Consider the following 21,175-nt stretch of genomic DNA (forward strand, 5'->3'; position numbering starts at 1 on the left):
AAACAAAACATGGTATGTCCATAAATGGTAATATAAAGGAAGTACTGAAATGTCTTCGGACATAAATGAACCTTGAAAACAACATACTAAGTGAAAGAAGCCAGTCACAAAAGACCACATATTGTATGATTCTTTATATAAAATGTCTAGAAAAGGCAAAAAGAAACAAGAAAAGGGATGGGGGAGAGGAGAAACTGACAGACAGAAAGTAGATTAGTGGTTGCCAGGGGCTGCAGGGAGTCGGGAGGTAGGAATGACTACTACCGCGTACAGTTTCTTCTGACGGTGATGAAAATATTCTAAAATTATATATTGGAATAGTTGCACAACTCTGTGAATATATTAAAAACCAGTGAACTGCACACTTTAAAAGAGTGAATTTTATGGCACATAAATTATATCCTAATGAAACTGTTATTTTTTTTAAAGGCAGTTAAAACCCCATATTCCCTTCTATTCTACATAGCCAAGCCACTTCCCCTCCTGCCCCCAGGTAGATGAATGGAGCTTATTCTCTGGGAACAGTAAAACAGAGGGCCTCTGGTTTGAAGGGCACTAGACGTGGTTGAGAATAGTATCACCCTGAAAGGAAAGTGATTAAATAAATGCATGCCCTGGATACTGAGACTCAAACCACAGGAGGCTGAGAACCAGGCATTTACCCTGCAGCCAGGTAGTGGGAAAAGCTTGGAGACTCTGACCAGGAAAAAAGGAAAAACCTAAAAATACATTAAGAGCTCTGAACAAAATGGAGCAATCAGATTACCCTATGGTAAAGCCCCCGTAGTTGACAAGCCCCAATTTAAACATTTGGTAGATTGGATTAGTGACAATTATATATAAAATCAGCAAAAAAAGAAAAAAAACACCCAAAGAAACAAAAACAAAAAACCTTAATAAGAATTAACCCCCAAAGAAAAATGAAAGGGCCAAAGAAAGACACGTCTCAGCTAAGAACTGCACTGCCCTAACCAATATTATATCAACTATATGGAAGATGGAACAATAAAGAAGGGTATACTGTGGGAACTGAGGGGAGGGGGAAGAAAGCTAAGTCTCCATCTTTGAAGACAGGGAGTCAATGGATAATTCCTCAAACTGGAAATTAAAGTAGGAGCAACACAAGCATATCACAGCATTGAGAGATATAGAAATAAACACCAAAAGAATCAGCTGAAAGTTGAAAGTCTTGCCACTGGGAGGAGGAACTGGAGGGTAGGGAGAAGGAAAAAAAATTCTCATAACAAATCTTGTGGAAACCATGTGCATGTGTGATGTTGATGACAAAAATTAAAACTTTTAAAAATAAACTATACTGCAGAGAAATAGGGCATTGGTTTTGACAAACCTGAGTTTAAATCTTAGCTCTGCCACTTACCTAGCTGTGCTTGAGGACATGTTATGTCACATTTCTAAGCCTTCATTTCTGTAATACAGGGAAATAATACCTACATTTTTTTTCTTTATAAATTTATTTATTTTTGGCTGCGTTGGGTCTTTGTTGCTGCACGGGCTTTCTCCAGTTGCAGCAAGCAGGGGCTACTGTTCATTGCGGTGAGCGGGCTTCTCATTGTGGTGGCTTCTCTTGTTGCAGAGCTCAGGCTCTAGGTGCGCGGGCTTCAGTAGTTGTGGCTCGTGGGCTCTAGAGCGCAGGCTCAGTAGTTGTGGCACACGGGCTTAGCTGCTCCGCGGCATGTAGGATCTTCCCGGACCAGGGCTCGAACCCGTGTCCCCTGCATTGGCAGGCGGATCCTCAACCACTGCGCCACCAGGGAAGTCTCAATACCTACATCTTATAGGGCTATTATGTTGATTAAATTGGATGTGTATAAAGTTCTTATCACAGTGTCTGGCAGATATTAAAATGTTCAAAGTGTTAGTTATCTCCCTATCCTTCACTGATTCTGAAGCCAGGCTGATATAAATAGGGGAACTGGTTTGGAATCTTTGGCAGAAATTAAGGAGATACGTATACCTAGGTTTTGATGAAGTGACTGTCCTTATAGTCCATGATAACCAGGCAGCCAACAGTCATAAGAAGAGCCTACAGAATTGGCTTGGACCAAGCAGTTACAGAGCCCAAGAGTCAGAAAGTAGGAAAGTATAAAGTGAGATATTGCCAGATAAGGAGACCTTCAAACACAAGATCTTACCGATGAAGAGGGCCATGTGATCGTGAATGGCCATGCTGATAAACAGCTGACAGATGAGACAAGGCCCACGAAATTAAGGAAGTTTTATGTTAAGGACATCAATGAGTCCTCAAAGTAGTTATCTGTCCTACTGAAGACAGTTGTAAAAACAAGAGAGAAATAATATAAGCAAGTCCTTAAACCACCTGGAAAATGGAAGTAGATCCTAGGAGGCTGAAGACTTCTAGGAAAAAGATATGGAAAACGTGATATAAATAAACAAAGGAGTATCCATGGTGCACAATTAGGTCAGACCAATCTTTCCACTCCTATCAACTTCTACCACTACACACACATACTTCCATTCGTAGGCAAAAGATGAGAGACCCCGAGGACTTCTTACTCTTCCCTCCCTCCGTCACCACTCACCCTCACCACCCTGGCCAAATAAAAATCCAACTGGGAATAAAATGTCATCAAAGGAAAGCTAAGCTTCAGAGATGTAAAGAAATGTGTTTGAGGGGAAGGATAAAAGGAAATAAACTGAAAGTACGAAAGAATTCTCCTGGTCATTCCCCAAGGTGAACGGAGAAGGCAGGTGAAGTTATTAAAGAATAGATATGGGATGTGAGAGTATGCAGATATTTGGAAAAAAATCAATAGTGATTACTTTGAGATTGGGAATCAACACAAAGTCTGATCTCTTTCCCTTAAGTAGCTTGTCTTTTTGGTTTTAAGCCATCATTCCAGCCTATCAAGTTTGTGTCACAAGCAAATTTGATATGCATGCCTTCTATGATTAAACTACATTGAATAGAAGAGAAAAGGCTGAACTTTATAGCACAAAACAAACCTAATCAGTTTGGTTGGATTTTTTTTCCCATTGACATTTGACTCCTAGAGCTTACAGGGTACATTTTAGGTTCTTTGGCAGGAATTGTTCACTATTACTACCATCCACTCCTAATTCCTCCAACCTAACCACATGAATACCATACCAAAATAAATTTATGCCATAGCTAAAGTATTTTCTTGATTTGGTAGTATACTATCAATAAAAGGAAATGAAATGAGCCTGCCATGATTAACTTTTAAGAAACTCAAGCAGGCTTCTACATAACAGCATTTTCTTTTCAACATATTCACAAACCAACGTCACGTACATAGTTAACGAAGTTGTCATCTATCCTGTTACTTTAAGTATCTACAAATGAATTTAAAAAAAAAAAAAAAGGTAGCAGTATGGGGAAAAAAGCCTTAGGCTCACCTGAGACCTTAGAAGATCCCACTCTTTGAATGAGAAGTCTTCATAAAATTGATTGTGAGGGATGAGCCTGTGCTCACATGAAGAAAATCTCCAAACTATATCAACTCAAGTGGCCTCCACCACTTCAACCCGTACTACAGCAGATGAAAGTGAGCCTGCAACACCCATGGAAAAGAGAGATACAATTTGGCCATACAACATCTAAAGCAATCTAAACACAGCTCTAGTTTTTTTTTAAAGCAGTCTACTAACCCATTGGGTCTGGTACCTCCAGACTAGTGTGGTGTTGGAAATATCTATTACTGACTGTTACAGCAAAAGCCCATTTCTGAAGTTAATAGTCTTCTTAATTAAAAAAAGCTGAAAGAGAACTGGACTGCTCATTGGTCATAGCTAAGCTTACTGGAATTTGTTCTTTTCACTCTACTTTTTCACATAGAGAGAGATGTGAGGAACAATATACCACAGAGATATTTGAGGAGAAACATATTTAACAGCTGACCTATTATCCTAACATTTCAATTCTAACTTTAGGGATTGAACTACATTAGGCAAATATGATATTTTTGATTCCGGAGCGCTCTTGAAGAAGAGACTTAGATTACAATCAGTTTTTCTTTACAGTGACTTTGTTAACAATGTAGTTTCCCATGGGCTAAAAGAGTGCTTTTGGATATCCCCAAAGTTATAGAAGTATGTCCAATTGCACTGCCCTACCCCACCCCACCTTTGCATCTAAGGATGACACACAGTTTTTCCCTAAGTCAAGACAGATAACCTGAAAAATAGGAGTCTATTTATAAAACAGTGAGAAAAATACTTGAAATCAGAGCAATACTCAAAAATCTACAACTTAAAACTCGCATATTATAAGGACCCAAAGGGAGATTAGGCCAAATACATTATATCATTCAAATGGCAGTATTCACATCAAAAGTACAATTAAGTACAGATGTTTAGTACTGGATAATCACATTAGATACTAATGGAAACCTTTCAGATTCATCTCAAATTTAATCCTGTTTCATGTTCAGAAATAAAATGACACTGAAAGTTTGTCTTCAAAATGTAAGAAAGGGGCTTCCCTGGTGGCGCAGTGGTTGGGAGTCCGCCTGCCGATGCAGGGGACACGGGTTCGTGCCCCAGTCCGGGAAGATCCCACATGCCGCGGAGCGGCTGGGCCCGTGAGCCATGGCCGCTGAGCCTGCACGTCCGGAGCCTGTGCTCCGCAACGGGAGGGGCCACAGCAGTGAGAGGCCCGCGTACTGCAAAAAAAAAAAAAAAAAAAAAAATGTAAGAACGGAGGGGGAACCTATGGGCTAAGATGACTGTCATCACTTTTTACTAAAAATGGTGACCAGAACTAGGGCAAATTCCACCTGAGAAAAATCAAGGAACTACTCTCTAACAACTTAAGGACTTGCCTACCTGACCATAAGTCAAAATGTTAAACTGTAAAATACACTACATAATTCCAGTTCTCTAACTTCAGGGAGGCTCAGGAACCACATGGAAGCCTGTGAAGCATTTTAATGCAGATTCCTTAACCTCACTTCCAAAGATTCTGATTCTGTAGCTCTGAAGTAGAGCCTGGACATGTATTTTGACAATACAGACCAAGAATTTGGAAATGAGCACTCTAAACATATTTTAATTAATGGAGGTTCAGCATATAAAATCATTAGCGTGGGTCAAATTATGTCATTATCCTCATATTATACAATTTATAACAATGGTTTTCAACTTTTGGGGAAAATCAGAGAACCTTTTGAGAAACTATATGACCTTTCCACCAAAATATGCATGTATACACACAAGATTTCAAATACAATAAGAGGTTCATGCATCTTCTGAAAGCCCAGTAAAGAAATGCAAGCTGGAATGATGTTACCTATTACATAGTTACACACAAAGTCAAGTGAAATTCTAGGTTCTTCAGTAAACATTTTGGGTTACTTTATACAAAGTATCTTTGATAATGGGCATAATTACATCAATTTCCCGTAAGAATTAGTTGGCATCCATAAAAACCTCTGGAAAGGTCAGGTTCAGCAAGAATCACTGTCATTCTCAAAAAGTTGTTTTCCTTACTCAAAAAAGCTTTAGTCATCACCAAGTTTCTAGCATTATAAAGAGGTGAAGAATCCTCGGCACATGAAACAATCAAAATTGGAATGATCTCCAATGCAAAAAGGTTTCCCATAGACTCCTATCAGAACTGTAAATACGTTTTACAGCTAAATTACTTGAATTTTAACTTTAAATATCATATAATATAGCACACAATATTTTACATGTTATTAGCATGGACAGAGCATCTTATGAAAACTGAAACAAATCTTTAAAAAGTTAAACTAAGACATTTACCTGAACTATCTATTTTAGCAATATCAAACAGCTCAAGTTCACATGGTATTTGCTAACTGGATTTTGAGGACTCTAATCAAGTAAGACTTTACTTAGCACTACATTAGTATCATTTCCATATAAAAAATGGGCTAAAGAGAAATTCAGACTGTTTAGTAAAAATGTTTTTAACAAGTAGCTTTAAAATGATAGAACTTGACAAAAGTTCAACTTACTAAATGTATTAAGATTTTTTAAAACTCTGAAGTAGATATTATATTACATAGTAGAAAAAAACTCCCCAAAAGCCCCTGTCCAGGAAGAACAAGAAGGACATCAAGATGTTCTCAGCAATTTCCTCAACAGCAGGAAATGAAAGGCTGGAGATGCCAAGGCTTTGATCAGTTTACTTTTTTTTTTCTCTGAATAGGCTTACTCATTATTAACTGATGAAAGATAACACACATATGATATTAAAAACTAAAAATCTAATGGTTCTACTATCATGACTGTCAGTTAATGCTCAAGTAAGAAAAAAGTTCTTTTGGTTCCCTAGCTCTCTGGGGGAAAAAAAAAAGCCACCTACTGGACCATTTTAGAACTGTGTAGCTTTTATTTTACATTATTAACATCAATTGTAGGAAGCTGATTTACTAATTCAGATAATTATATCCTCCAAGGCAACACTATGCCCAATTTCATGCTAATGAAAAGTTTCTTTAGTTCTATAAACGGTCATGTTTCTTGCTTATTTCCACAACTCATTCAAATGATTGTTTCTATCACATAAAAATATAAGATGCACTGGGGCCCATCTTGGATTTTTTTCTTCTGATGAAAAACTAGCAGATTATTTCTAGGTGTAATTTAACTGAAAACACTACTTCAACTTCAAATTGATTTTAATGATATGTACAGAATTTAACAAATTACAATTAAAATGGAATCAGTTATGTTAATTACACGTAACTTAATATCATGCAACACTGCATGGTAAAAACAACAGCTTCATTCATATACAAAAAAGTATTATTTTGAGACTTGTGATAGTATATTGAAATTTTTGACATAAGCTTTTGGTAAAGAGTATTTCATAAAAATTTAAAGACCTGATTAATCAGTTAATACATTATTAGGAAAGATAGTAAACATTACTAGTAAAGTGAGACTACAAGCAATTAACTTGAAAATTATACCAGATACAGGGTTGGATGTAGTCTCGTGAAATAAATGTTTGGTTAAGAAAATAGTTTTGAAAAAGATCTCATATTGAAGCTACGTATTAACTTTGTGAAATCAGGTTATATAAATCAATAGTCAAGTTTATTCAGTTAAAGAAAATATGCCTATCCTTTCTTATACTCATAAATAAGCACTTATACAGTCTTTATATACAAGTGAAGAAAAATTCAATGTAAAAATATACTGCCAATCCACTTCTTATGGTTGAAATAGCTCTTTATCTACACATTAAACTGCATTGATGAAAATGTCCAATTCATATCACATTCAACCAGCATAAATATTTAAGCTGTATTGTTGTAAACAAAAGAGAAAAACAAATTCTTTTATTTCATCACTGGGTAACAATCTACTTCTCAACTTAGAATGCTATAGAAAGGCTCAACATTTAATCAAATCCAAACCCACTGAACTTGGAGTAAACAAAGTGAATGTTTTCAAAGTGCATAATTTCCAACTCATCCACTTGTAATATTTATCCAATTCCAGTTCATCAGCGAGAAAATAAAATGTACTTAGCTATAAAAATACTAAGGAATGTTATTGAAAAGGAAAGGCTATTTGGTAGAAGTAACTACAAAAATAATTAGTTTAAATCTTCATAAAGCTTTAATGCAAGAACATCAGTACACTTTCTTTCCATAAACCTTAAAGCATGATCAATACCAAGATTTTAAATTTCCACCTTTCCAGTACTTGAAAAGAAGTTGCAATGAAGTGTCTCTTCAAAAAGCAAGAAGAACGATCATGCAGGTGTTACTCTGCTGACATTTGGGGACATGGATATCTCTGCTGGGTTGTCATCTCTGGCTCCACTGGCAGCAAGTACAGGCAAGGAGTTACTCTGAAATGCAGATGTCGGACAACTAGTCATGCCAACATTTTCATCTTCACCATTGTCTGAATCTGGTGTTGTAACTTCACTGTCCTGCAGCCCCAGGATCTCACAAACTGCTTGTGGCAACTCCTGAATAAGAAAAATCAAATATAAAATCATCATTCACCATAGAGGAAAAGTAATCACAAATTAACACTTCTATTTAATACTACATCTAAGCATTTGCTTTAACAGTGTAATTGTTATGCACCCTCTCAAACCATCCTTCTCCACTCCAAATGAAACTCTTAACCACTCTTTTTAATAAGTGGTTCTCTGACCTTCTATTCTGAATTAGCCACTCTCCACCCCATCCCACCACTCCCACAAGCATATTGTTTTCTAATATTTTGCATTTATTTCATTCTCCTTATTGACACCATCTTTCTCCCTCAATACACAGAAGTTCCTTAAACATAAGAAGTATCTCACTGACAGGTTTTTTGGGTTTTTTAAAAAAATTATTTTGGCTGCATTGGGTCTTCATTGCCGCACACGGGCTTTCTCTAATTGTGTCGAGCAGGGGCTATTCTTCGTTGCAGTGCATGGGTTTCTCATTGCGGTGGCTTCTCTTGTTGCGGAGCATGGGCTCTAGGTGCACAGGCTTCAGTAGTTGTGGCTTGCAGGCTCTAGAGCACAGGCTCACAGTTGTGGCGCATGGGCTTAGTTGCTCCGCGGCATGTGGGATCTTCCGGGACCAGGGCTCGAACCCATGTCCCCTGCATTGGCAGGCGGATTCTTAACCACTGTGCCACCAGGGAAGCGCTCACTGGCAGGTTTTGAACAGAACAGCTATCAAATAACTGTGTGTAAAACTGAACCAAAATAAATATTTGGAACCATGATCAAATGACACGAAGACCAAATAAGAATTCTCATAAAAAATATGAAAACCAAAATACATCAAAAGTCTAATACTTTGGTTTAAATTCAGAACATAACACATCAACTTTGCCTTGTTTTTAGAGATTATTAAGAGTTCGACTGATACAAATGTAATGACATAGACCAAATACTCTTCATTTAATTATTTCTGATTAGCATCTGTCTTTACTTAAAGATACTACATATTTAATATGAGGTCCTATTCTGTGTTCTTTGATTAGGTAATTTATCAATGTTTCTGCAGCCTCTTTATTGTTTTCATTACTTTTGTCATTTTGCCTTATTATTATATGTTTCCTATCTAGCATAATTAACCAATTGTTTTCAATTAAGTGCTGTAAATTTATAATGGTAAACAAATGCTAGCCAATGCTTTGTGTCTGCCTTCAACTTGCTGCCAATTTTACTTCTGAAAGGAAATATTCTTTCTTGACCTCAGTCCACCAAAAACATATGAACAAAAAAAATCTTACAATTACTTAAAACACTGTATACCTTGCATTTTACCATCTGTAGAGAAATTGCTTCTGCCTTGCATAGTACATCTTCCACATCAATTTTCATGGACAATTCATTGATATGCTAAAATAAATCAATAAAATAAAATAACTGAAACTGAAACACTATTATATTCTACTATACAACTTATTACCAGTTATATTACACTGTAGATGAAATCCTTAAAATAAAAACACCCTCATACTACAAGTGAACAGGAAATTTAATATATCTTTCATTAGATCATTTCAAGTTTTAAAGCTAAAGAATAGCTAATAAGCTTACGGAACATTAAATCTAGCAGTTGTCCCAAGTCTACTATCTCAAGTTATAAGCAAAAGAATTATTTTTTTAGAAAATTGAACTACATAAAAGAGCACTTGCTGAATTTCCTTTTCCTCCTAATTAGCTAGGAAAAATAACTGGCAATACGTACTTGCTGAACTGTCATTCTCAGAGAGTCAGTCCTAGTACTGACTGTCATTGATAAAATTTAAATTACTTGAGGGATTCAATAATGTTCCAAGGAAATGTATGTATATCAATACCACCAAAAAGAGGAAAGAGTCAAAATATTAAAATTTAAGTTAAAGTAACAACTACCTTAAGTATTTCATTAAAGCCATAATGCTTTTCCATTATTTGCTGCTTTTCTGATTCCAGAATAGCACAACAGAGAAGAAGATGGAAATTTTTACATGGTAGTTCAGTCCACATTACCTATAAAAAATAGAACACCTATTTAGTAAACTCTATCAATTCTAAAATATTTTCTTCACAGATACAATGCCGAACTCTGAATGACTTCTGTGCAAAGCACGAGTTGCCTTGATGGGGTAGTCCACTCTTTTTCTAGTTAAGAAATGAGGTGTGGGGAAGGAAAGTCTTACTTTTACCTACAAAGTAACTATTATATTAATAGTTAATATAATATTAACTATTATATGAATATGATGAGTTCCAAATGTGGCTCTTTAGGTAACTACAGTAACACTGAACCTAACCAGTATGATAAATGGTATTAACTAAGGAGCCACAGTCATGAGGTTAAAGTGTAAGGGCCAGAGGTATTTTCAGTATTTTTCTGAACCTTCAGTTTTTCACTTTTAAATCATCTTCAGTCTCGGTGGGGCGGGGGCGGGGGAGGGGTACAGGGGAGCTAAATCATGGGAATAAAGATTCAGTTGTACACTGCATGGAATTAAAAACACCCAGAGGTAGCTCTACATTCTAAACATCATATTATATAACTCAGAATATCTCTGACAAAAACTGAATTGACCACCCAAAATTTATACCCAAATGTATAAAACATTTGATCAATAGCTGCACTTCTTCCTAAGTATAGCCAATGCCCTAAAACTTAAGTTCTTAATTCCCCCCGGTTAATGTACCTAATAATATCTTTTTTAGAAAGATCAAAAGAGCCATGTAAACACTATTATTAAAGCATACCTGAAATGTTTTTACTTCTTTTACCAGAAGTAAATTAAGCAGAATAATTTTCAGACTAAATCCAATTCTTAAAAGTTTAATTACAATGCAATTAACCTCAAAAGTTTCATTAAAAGTTCCAATTTATTTGGTAAACACAGACTAAGGAGTTATTACAGCTATGTTGATAATTTTTTAAAAAGAAGTTGAGATAACAATTTAATAAAATTGATTAACTTTAAAATATGATTCTGGGTCAAGAACATGTGCGTTTTCCTTCTAATTTCAAACAAAGAAAGTGATCCTCCATAAAGTGGTGATCCTTCAATCAGTGCATCACCTTCTCTAATGGCAGCACAGTCACCAGAAGTACAGGAATCAATTTCCAGGTGTAAAAGCCTCAGGGTGCCCACTGTATACAAGTCTATTTATTATCCAAACAGATTATTTCCCCCATTCTTTCCTTGGGAATATTTCTGTCATCTTTACTTTTATAAAGATAAGGCATCAAGCAGTCATTATACCAATATTCTATTTCAAAAGCACATCCATCTGTTAACTTAACAATTAATAGATGTATAAGAAGAAAATAATAATTTTCTGTTTTTCATCAAGAGTTGCCCTGGGTGCAAGAGGGAATAAAAGGATATAAACCAAAAACATGATCATGAATATCCTCTAGAGAGGGGGAGAGGGAAATGGGGCTTGGGGTGGTGATTAAAGATATGAGCTATATCTTTAAATACTTTTTGTCTTGGAAAGAAAGAGAAAAAAACCAGAAGTGAATACGGCAAAATATTTACATATGTTAAATGTGGATAGTGGGATATTTGTTATATTATTCTTAGTATTCTGCTGTAACTTAAAGTTCTTTAAAAAAGCAAAACACAAGTCAGTTCCCTCCCAATATTTCAGACTACAAATAAAGTACTATCTCAATTGACTGGCCTGCCAAAACTTCCTTAACTCTATTCAAATCTACACCCAAATGTGGCAGGGCCTCACATAAAGTCAAGCCTTCCAAGGAAAGAACACAGGCACAAGTGGTCCAGAGAACTGGTTCTGGGAAACTCACTGGCACCCAATCGCACAAGGATTTGATTTACAGAAAAAAGCTCCAAAGACCACACATTCATTTCAAGATGGTTAATTTTTTTTTTTTTTTAAGGAGAGACCACAAACCATTAGAATTTTCAGAACGTAACTGCTTTAGAAATTTCAGTCAAGATATTATAATCCATTTACACTCTACAGATACAAAATGTTTCCATAAAAAATATTAATTTTTACAATAATTTAAGAACTTACCTCCCATAATCGAAGAATATCTAGAAAACTAAATTCTCTTTTAAATCTGATTAAAAGCCATCTGAAGCAAAAATAAAGGTATCCAGAGTCCTGGGATTCTACACAGAAAAAAATATATATATGGCTTACTCATGCTAATTATCTCAGAATACAGTGACCTATTTCAAACTCAAGTTTTTCTATTCATCTTAGGCTATTAAAAGTCCTATAAATTTAATTGCCTTCTACTAATTCAAGGAAACAATTTAAATTTGCAGGCTAACTTCTTTAAAAGAAAACCACCAAATAACAACAAATACAGTTGACCCTCCATATCTGCAGGTTCTGCATCCGTGGATTCAACCAATCATGAATGGAAAATTTTTGGAAAAAAAAGATTTCCAGAAAGTTCCAAAAAGCAAAACTTGAATTTGCCTTGCCTAGCAACTATTTACATAGTCTTTACATTGTATTTACAACTATTCACACAGCAGTTATATTGTGTTAGGTACAATAAATAATCTAGAGATGATCTAAAGTCTACAGGAGGATGTGCATAGGTTATATGCAAATACTGCACCATTTTATGTAAGGGACTTGAGTATCCTCAGGTTTTGGTATAGGGGTGGAGGGTGGGTCCTGGAACCAATCCCCCACAAATAATGAGGGACAACTATAATTCACTTTATAAATAAACTGTTTTAAGGCAAAATTATACAAGGACTGTTTGGTCCCACACTTTTATTCCTCAGAGGAACCCAGGCAACATTGGTAGAGTATATACATCTTTAAAAGAGCTCTTTACATTTTTTCTCTGTTCGTATTACCTTACAATTTGCTGGGTATAGTTTTGTTTCATTAAACTTACCTAAGTAACTGCAAAATCCACTGTCCAACAATCGAAGTAAGGTACTTAGCTGAATTAGCTGGCTCTTCATGCCTTGCATTTGTTCTTCAAAATTTTGATGCTTTAAAAAAATAAATGTTATCACATAAGTTATATTTAATAAATATTTTACAGTACATAATCACCGATAACTATGCCATGAATATAATGACAAATGCTGGATTTATACCACACTGGTTATATTTTTAAATCACAACTAATTAAAATGCTAAAGCAACATCAAAAAGGAGGAAAGAGAAACTTGGTCTCAAACTAAGAATTATTTTTTCCCTCTATTCATTTTTTTTTTAGATAAAGAATAATGCAGAGACAGCAGGGGTAGACTGACTGATATATCAATACTTATTTCTTACGTCAAATAAGAGACTTGGTGAATGGAACACACATTGGAAAATAGACTTTTATCAAATCACTTCACTGTTAAATATTTCTTCAATTTAACATGAAATAAAATTAATTTTAGCTTTAACATATCATGTTAAAGAATTAGCTAATTATTTCTTAGATTTGATGACATTAGGGAATCTATGAAGTCAAAACCATTTCATAACAACACTAACACAATCTATGCATTTTGCACTTTAAATTCCCCCATAAGTGTAAAGGCTATATGATGTGTGATATTGCAACAGACTGCATACAGGAGCGGATATGCAAGTCAGCTGTGTTCTATTAAACTAAACTACTAAACTAAACATTAAAGAAAATGAAAAATAATCCCTCTTCTCAGTAAACTGTTTTGGAAAAGTTATTTTTCATTAAAAAAAAATGTATGTATACCAAGATGTAGCATTTTTAGATGAATGAATAAATAAATATTTATAAATTTCCTAGCATTAATTTTTCATATGACAAACATCAATAGATATAACCCACATAAACAAAAGCTCTTGGAAACCTCAATAATATTTAAGAGTGTGAAGGGGTCCTGAGATCATAAAGTTTGAGAACTACTGTGGTTACACATGTTTTAAATAATCTTTGAAGTTTAACAGATTCCCTACCAACACTTCAGTCAAGATTTGGGGATGGGGAGTGCACCAAAATAAAGGCTTCTTAGATGATTCTGATCCCTTTAACCCTAGTGTTCTAACCCCTTTATGGTGAACTACTGCCCTAACCTTTGTGAAAGCCTAAGAACAACATCCCCTCCTTCACACTTCTTTTTTCGTTCCTGAGACAATAATAGTGCTTTATTAGAAGTATCCATCTGATTAGAAACCATTCATTCCTGGTAAAAAAGAATTTTGAAAATTAAGGGCTACTGATTCTCAATAAAATGGCTTCTCTTCAGTGATTTAAATAGTTTAATTAGTGAACGAAATAGTTTAACAGACTAACGCAAGCCTTTGGGATATAGTTTCTTCACATTTCCCACATGGAACTATAAGGGAAAGGCAGAATTAACTCTTTGATTAACAGCATAATTTTTGTTGTGACATGACCAAAAGCTAAAATTGGTTTGGAAGTACCAACATGGCATAGCCACTGCTACCCACTCTGCTATAAAAAGCAGCACTCCCAGAATGACAGAAGCCGACTTCAGAAAAGTAGCTACTCCTGGAGAAAGGGCAATGAGGTCAACAGTGGATATACACAGGGCATCAAGTGTAACTGTAAATAAATATGTGTGTGCATACGTATACATAGGAATGCACATATGCATGCATGTATAAATATATGTATATGTACATGTATACAGGTATGTGTGTGTGTATATATATGGATGGGGGTGAGAAGGAAGGGTGGGACAAAACTATATGGCAAAATGAATGGTGGCTATAAGAAAGTTCGTCAGATCGTTCTGCAAATATTTCTATATTTCGAAAACAAAGTCTATGCCTAGACCTACATTAGATGTGAGTAAATATCAACAAAAGTAAATCTACAGACACTGAATTCAGCCTCACTAAAGTAGTTAAAACTTATGTTAAATAAATCCATAAAACAAAAAGGAGTCAAACAGCAGCACAGATTCAAGGACACCAAAACAATAGCAATGCAGTGAAAAATAATTGTGCGGATTATTTTGATTGTAACTTATTGCCCTTTCATTCAAATATTATGAAGCAAAAGATGTTAGTAGACAATATATTAAGAGATCTTTTTAGAATAAAGACTAGAAAAATCCCCAGACCATTCTCAATGGAAAAGGCAAACAGAGAACATTTACTGTGAAAGAGACAGAACAAAGAACTTGAACCTTCATACACAAAAATGACAACTAGACTGTGAAGTGGTACACTGCAGATGTTCAGAAAGTAGTCTTTACATTTGACACCTAAATACATGCACACGTATGCATGTATGTATGTATTTGGCACCACAAGCCAATATATTTGAACATGCCAATATTAGCTCAGTTTTATGAAAACTATTACTGTAAAACACTAAATAACGTGTGTTTGTGCTAATTCTTGGAATACCTACTGTAAGTAGAGGTCTAAACTAAGCACTGGGGAAATATTCATGTGTTTATTCAAAAAAAATCTGTTGAACAAAAACCTCATGTCAGGCATTAGGAAAATTCTGGAAGCATATCAGAGAACTAGTTAAACAAAGACATGACCCCTTTATCAAGGTGCATACTAGCTCTAGTGAAAAGAGGATAAACAACAAAAACACAAGGAAAGCAGACAACAGTTTCTACACAATTAGTTATCAGTTGTACAGACCTTTATAACAAATGCCTCAGGTTTCTAGAGCACCTGGGAGTAATTGGAACTAAGAAGGCAGGTAAAATCAATCAATCAAAAAGGTAAGGAATACAAACTATGATATTACCATATTACTGCAATTAATAATCTTTCCAAATAATCCAAAAACATTAATTCATGGTATCTTATCAAGTATGGAAAAGAACTAGGAGAAGTGAGGATGAGTTGGAACCATGGATAAGAGACTTGAGGAAACAGATAAAATTGGGACAAATTAGAAGGGGAAACAAAAAACAGGCAAGCAAGAGAGGAAGAATAGAAGTAATCAAAAAATAGAACTAATCAAAAAATTTCACATCTGTATCCCAGACTCTCCACTACAGGGAAACATTTTATATGACTACATATTCAAATCTTTATTCCCTTGCAAGCAAGCCATTTCAATATCCAACCATCAAGGCCCAGCATCAAGTATATTTATTTTACTTTGAAACAGTACAGTGACCTATGTAGTCAGGTCTTTGGATTTCATATGCTTTTATATGCTCTTAGCCCCTTTGCTTTTTTTTCCCCCTTTCGAATAGATTACTTGAGAAGACTGTTCTATTTTCCTGTTAATACTGTACTATTGTCCTAGAACTCTGTCTTCAAGATGTACCAATGATAATAGATAAAATGTTCCTTATAATAATATGTATATATAGACACAGTTCAACTCTAATAATCCCATGCTTAAGAAAAAACTAAGAAGCTGTCAACGTTACAAATAGTTCAAACACATCTGGAGAAAAATCAGCCACTATAATGACAAAATACAAAATGTTCACAAAAGGTAAGGATATTACTTGGCATGACTAAGCTTTATCTCTGAAACAGATGATATGAAAGTTCAACTACTTCACAAGAACTGAAATCATCTATTTCATCAATATTCTATAATGACTCATGGTTCTTCTGCAGATCATAAGCATTTACCAATATTAAATCCTGATTATTCCTGTTCTATAGGCACTTACTATCTACTTTTTGTATTAAAAACAATACCAGCATTTCCAAGCCTCTTGAAAAGGCTATTTAAAAAAGAAACAAACAACATTGAGCAGTTTTTTTAAGTTCTACCATAATTGGCTAAATATAAACATCAATCTTATAAGATTATTATGCAACTAAAATTTTCAGAATTAGTTTGGAATGGAACCTTACCATTTGGTCCATGTAGGAGGCAAAGCACCAAAAGGCATCTACTTCATTTTCCATCACATATAAAAGAGGGGAAAGTAAGTCACTCATTCCTTGCACATATCCTAAGAAGAACAGAAAAAACTAATCATATCTCTAAAAACCTAAGCTTTATGTATCCATCTGTGCATACCACCACCATTTCACTTAAAACTGCATCGTTTTTCTTGGTTTCAGAAACTGGTCGATACTGATGTTTGTAAACAATGAGGAGGAAATCTAGCAATCAGGTGAGAAAGGTGAGTTGTTTTGTACTGAGACGTCAACAGATACATAACTGCTAGTATGTGTCTTAGTGTAGATATCATTATCAAGGGAGGGTAATATTATTAAAAAATAATGTGCAAAAGCATTATGATAAAGAAGAGGGTTGAAGGGAAACCCAGAGGAATATCAAATTTAATAAATATTAAAAAAAAAAAGTCAAAGGGAAGAAAGCTGCAAGGCCAGAGTAGTCAACCACCACCAAACTACGATGAATAAGCCCAGTAAAATAAGAACTAAAAAGGGTCCAACTGCTTTATCAACCAGACACTGGTAATCTACCCAAAAGGAATCACAACAAAATTACCTCTTTTAAGTGGCTGTATTTATGTTCTCTTTTTTTTTTTCCTTTTGCTGTTACTCTAGACCCAACCAATGCTAGCAAATGGGCTTATTTAATCCAATCAATATTTTGTACCTAAAGCTACCATCTTAACCACCTTTCTCTTGTGCTCTTATAATTTCTCATCATGACACTAATTTGCAGCGTTAGATTAAAAGAAAAATTGGAAAGTTAAAGAATCAGGCCCCTCACTTAAAAAACAAACAAAAAATCTTAGTTTTGCTTTTCACCTGACCATGTCAAATGTCTTATTTTTTAGTTCCATCTTATAAAATTCTCAATTTTCTTAATTGTTTTACAATTAGATTTCAGACTTAAGATACAGATTCTTGAATCCACAAAGGGACAAGAGCTCTTAACTAAGCCTTTTCACATACATATCATTCAACTTTGGTAACTTTTGTACATTCATTAAAGTTACATAGAGATTTTTTTCCCCAGTGATAGCTTGGGAAGTCTGTGGAAAACATACAGTCTTTCATTCGCAGGACCAACACTTACATTCTTATCGTTCACCAATATCTGTGTGCAATGAAGCCATTTAAAACAGTATACATTTTTAAAAGGGAGGGGATACTTCTGCTTGCAGTTATACATAATTTTACATCACTCTTCCTATTCTGGAAGACAACTTTAAAAATGACCCCAGGAAGCATGTAAGCCAGTCTCTTGAGAAAACTCAGATTAAAAGTGTAACAGAAAGAGACAGTTCACTTCAGGATCTCCTTACACATAAAAGTTTAGCTCTATCTGCTCTTAGCCTCTACCCTGTTGAAATGGAGCAGGACCCTACGGTCCTTGCACCCCACATCCTCAACCTGCCTTTTGTCTGTGGAAAAACTTTAGCCAAAGAATAAGTTTAATCAGAGAAGTGAGAAAATGCTGAAACAAAGGAAAACAGTCAAAGGAGACCAAATAATAATAGTTCAGTCATTAAGCAGTCAAGGATCTTTAGTTCCTTCTTAAGGGCTGTAGATAATATTCTGAGCCATATCCTGTGAGCTGTCTTAAAGAAACTGAAACCCCCAGCAGGTGGAAGAAGTTAACTACATGATGACCAGGCTGCAGCCATGAGCTGCCACAATTCTGAGAACTGGCCTCAAAGAAATGGAAACAAACCGACCCTAGAACTGAAGATTAACTGTACCTAAAACAATCAAGATGATGCTGATCAGACCACTGATGACCAATTTCAAGATGACTGTCAGAGCTGACTGTGCTGTTTCTGCACGTAGCCCCCTCCCTCCGTCTATAACAGCTCTTGCCCACTGACTGTCAGTGGTGGGAGTCGGCCTCTGGACAGACGTCTGCCCTTACCACCCCCCGACCCCCACACTGACAGTATCCAAAACAAAACAAACTTTCCTTTCCACCAACCTGGCCTCTTTATTGGCTTTTGAGCAACAAGCAGCCGGACCCCACTTTCAGTTACAATACCATCTACTGCTACGCCTAATCCCTCCCAACCTCACTATGTCTACACTACACCCGGCGGAAAAGTATGTCTCTACGCACGTTAGCACACACACAAAAAAACTTAGGTTCCCGTGGCAGGTATCCAATTATTACAGTACCAAACAATGGAGTTACCAAGACATTTAGAGAAAAGTGCTAGAAAAAATGGCATACGACATGATATCTAAATGTAAGCATTTATACAAATTTATTACAGATGCTTTTTTTAAAATAATACATACGACATGATTAATTCTGTGTGTCAACTTGAGTGGGCCACAGGATGCCCAGATGTCTGGTTAATCATTATTTCTGGGAGTATCTGTGACTGTGTTTCTAGAAGAGATTAGCATTTGAATTGGTGAACTGATTAGAGCAGATGGCCCTCAGCAATGTGAGGAGGCATCACCCAATCCACTGAGGACCTGAATAGAATAACAAGATGGAGGAAGACTGAATTTGCTCTCTGCTTGGCTGGTTGAGCTGAGACAGCGCTTTGCCCTCAGTGCTCCTGGATCTCATGCCTTCAGACTCAGGACTAGCATCTACACCACTGGCTCTCCTGCTCTCAGGTCTTTAAGCTACACCACCAGCTTTCTTGAGTCTCCACCTTATAGATGGCAGACTGTGGGACTTTTCAGTCTCCATAATCACATGAGCCAGTATCTTATAAGAAACCTTTTTTTTTCTTTATTCTTTCCCTGACTAATACAACACTTTTAAGAAAGAATAAGTAGGTTAGAAGGAAGACTAGACTGTTATCATCAGAACTTTCCTACATGGCAATGACACAGTGAAAGCAATGACAAATATAAAAGCTAAACCAATTAAAGCATGAAGGAAATTTATGTGAATTCAACAAAGTGGAAAAGAGTACCACTTTCCTGGGTCTGACCACATACAGTCTGTAACAGAAATATTTCAAAGCATGCTGTTCGAAAGGTTTACAAAGCACCTTTCCTGGGGGGGGGGGGGGGGGAAGTGCTTTATTATAAAGTTATAATGAATAAAAATTTCTAAGAAGCTAATTTAATCCTTTAAGTCTTCAGCTTTCATATGGGATCACTACCATAAAGTTTTAGTTAAAGCAAGCAGTCAAATTAATCTTCATATTCTTGTTGCTTTTAATGTATTTTATTTTATACATGATGTTCTTTGGGGTATGTCATGAGTTGTGGGTATGGAATTAATGTACAAATTCCTTTTAATTAAAGAAAGATTAAAGCTGTTTAAATTAGCATTCAGTGATGCTCAAATTCTGCACTAGTGCTGACTGATGTACATCTTAATCAGCACTACTACAATTTCTGAAGTAGTTCCCCAAAATTATTTTCATAGCAAAGTTGTTTCAGTGTGGAGGTGTGAGAAATGAACTCCTTACCATCCTAGCGTACACATTCTTAAAGAGAAAAAAAAATTTCATCTATATACAGGTGAACATTCCAGATTAACTGAAGCTTATTTGGTTATTAGAGGATCAATTTTATTTTTTTAAATCTTAGAAGGTGGAAATCATTTTTTTTTTTAACTAGACACTCTCCTGCCTTCTTACATACAGTATTTTGAGTATAATTTAACCTTTTACTGCTTATTCAGGATCAAATTATGAACATACACTGTAAAAAAAAAAAAAAGATACCTCCCATAGAAACAACTTAGATATAGTGTCTGCACTAACTAAAAATTACTCTTCCTTGAGTTCTTCTGTCTGCTTTTGTTAATTTTTATCTTCTTCCTCACTATTAATGAAACTATATTCAACACAAATACACCTACATCTCATCTATGGGCTAAGAAGCCAAACAACTCAACAGGAAAGAATCAACTATAAGAGTAAATTTACAGCCCGGATTACTTTGCTATGAGTAAAAAGCAAGAAATTTGGTCCAGTGCTTTATGAAAACTACCCTGGCTTCTCCCAAGGCCAGAGTTCTTAATAAAATCCCTCGGTATGTTTCAAATAACTTAAAGTATTTGACTGGAAAGAATGTGGGGTTAATATAGACAAACGGGAACAGCAATTTATCCAAATAGCTGGTCTGGGACTCAGTTCCTGAAAAAACTGAGCATTCAGGAACTCCTTCTGAGAATATGCATTAATTCCTATCTCAAAATTACCAACTTAAGAGTACAGGGCAATGCCTCTTGTTCCCTAGGACAACAGCCCTATTCCCCACAGTGGTTAACAGAAACTAAAATGGCAATGGGTCAGGGTGCTGAATGTGTAGAGGTAAGAATGCCAGGCTGCAATAAAGACCTGGGTCTCTACCCCCAGTCCAATATTTACTACTTGTACAACCCTGAGTCACAGTCTAAATCAATATAACTTTACTTATAAAGTG

At 35.5% G+C, this 21,175-nt stretch overlaps 1 protein-coding gene across 3 annotated transcripts in view; it reads right to left on the minus strand.

Moving 5' to 3' along the window:
* Positions 1–4,532: 4,532 nt before the first annotated feature.
* Positions 4,533–21,175, minus strand: part of TBC1D15 (TBC1 domain family member 15) — a 66,304-nt gene continuing 49,661 nt past the window's right edge. For 2 of the 3 annotated variants that reach the window (XM_079937607.1, XM_079937608.1), the window contains 6 exons: positions 16,736–16,836; positions 12,837–12,936; positions 11,990–12,087; positions 9,851–9,967; positions 9,245–9,331; positions 4,674–7,954 (listed from right to left, as the gene is read on the minus strand). In XM_079937607.1, coding sequence (XP_079793733.1) covers positions 7,733–7,954; positions 9,245–9,331; positions 9,851–9,967; positions 11,990–12,087; positions 12,837–12,936; positions 16,736–16,836 — 725 coding nt within the window. In that variant the 3' untranslated portion in view covers positions 4,674–7,732. The other variant, XR_013830563.1, reaches the window with a different exon arrangement.

This window comes from Stenella coeruleoalba (assembly GCF_951394435.1).
Source record: "Stenella coeruleoalba genome assembly, chromosome: 11".
NCBI lineage: Eukaryota > Metazoa > Chordata > Mammalia > Artiodactyla > Delphinidae > Stenella > Stenella coeruleoalba.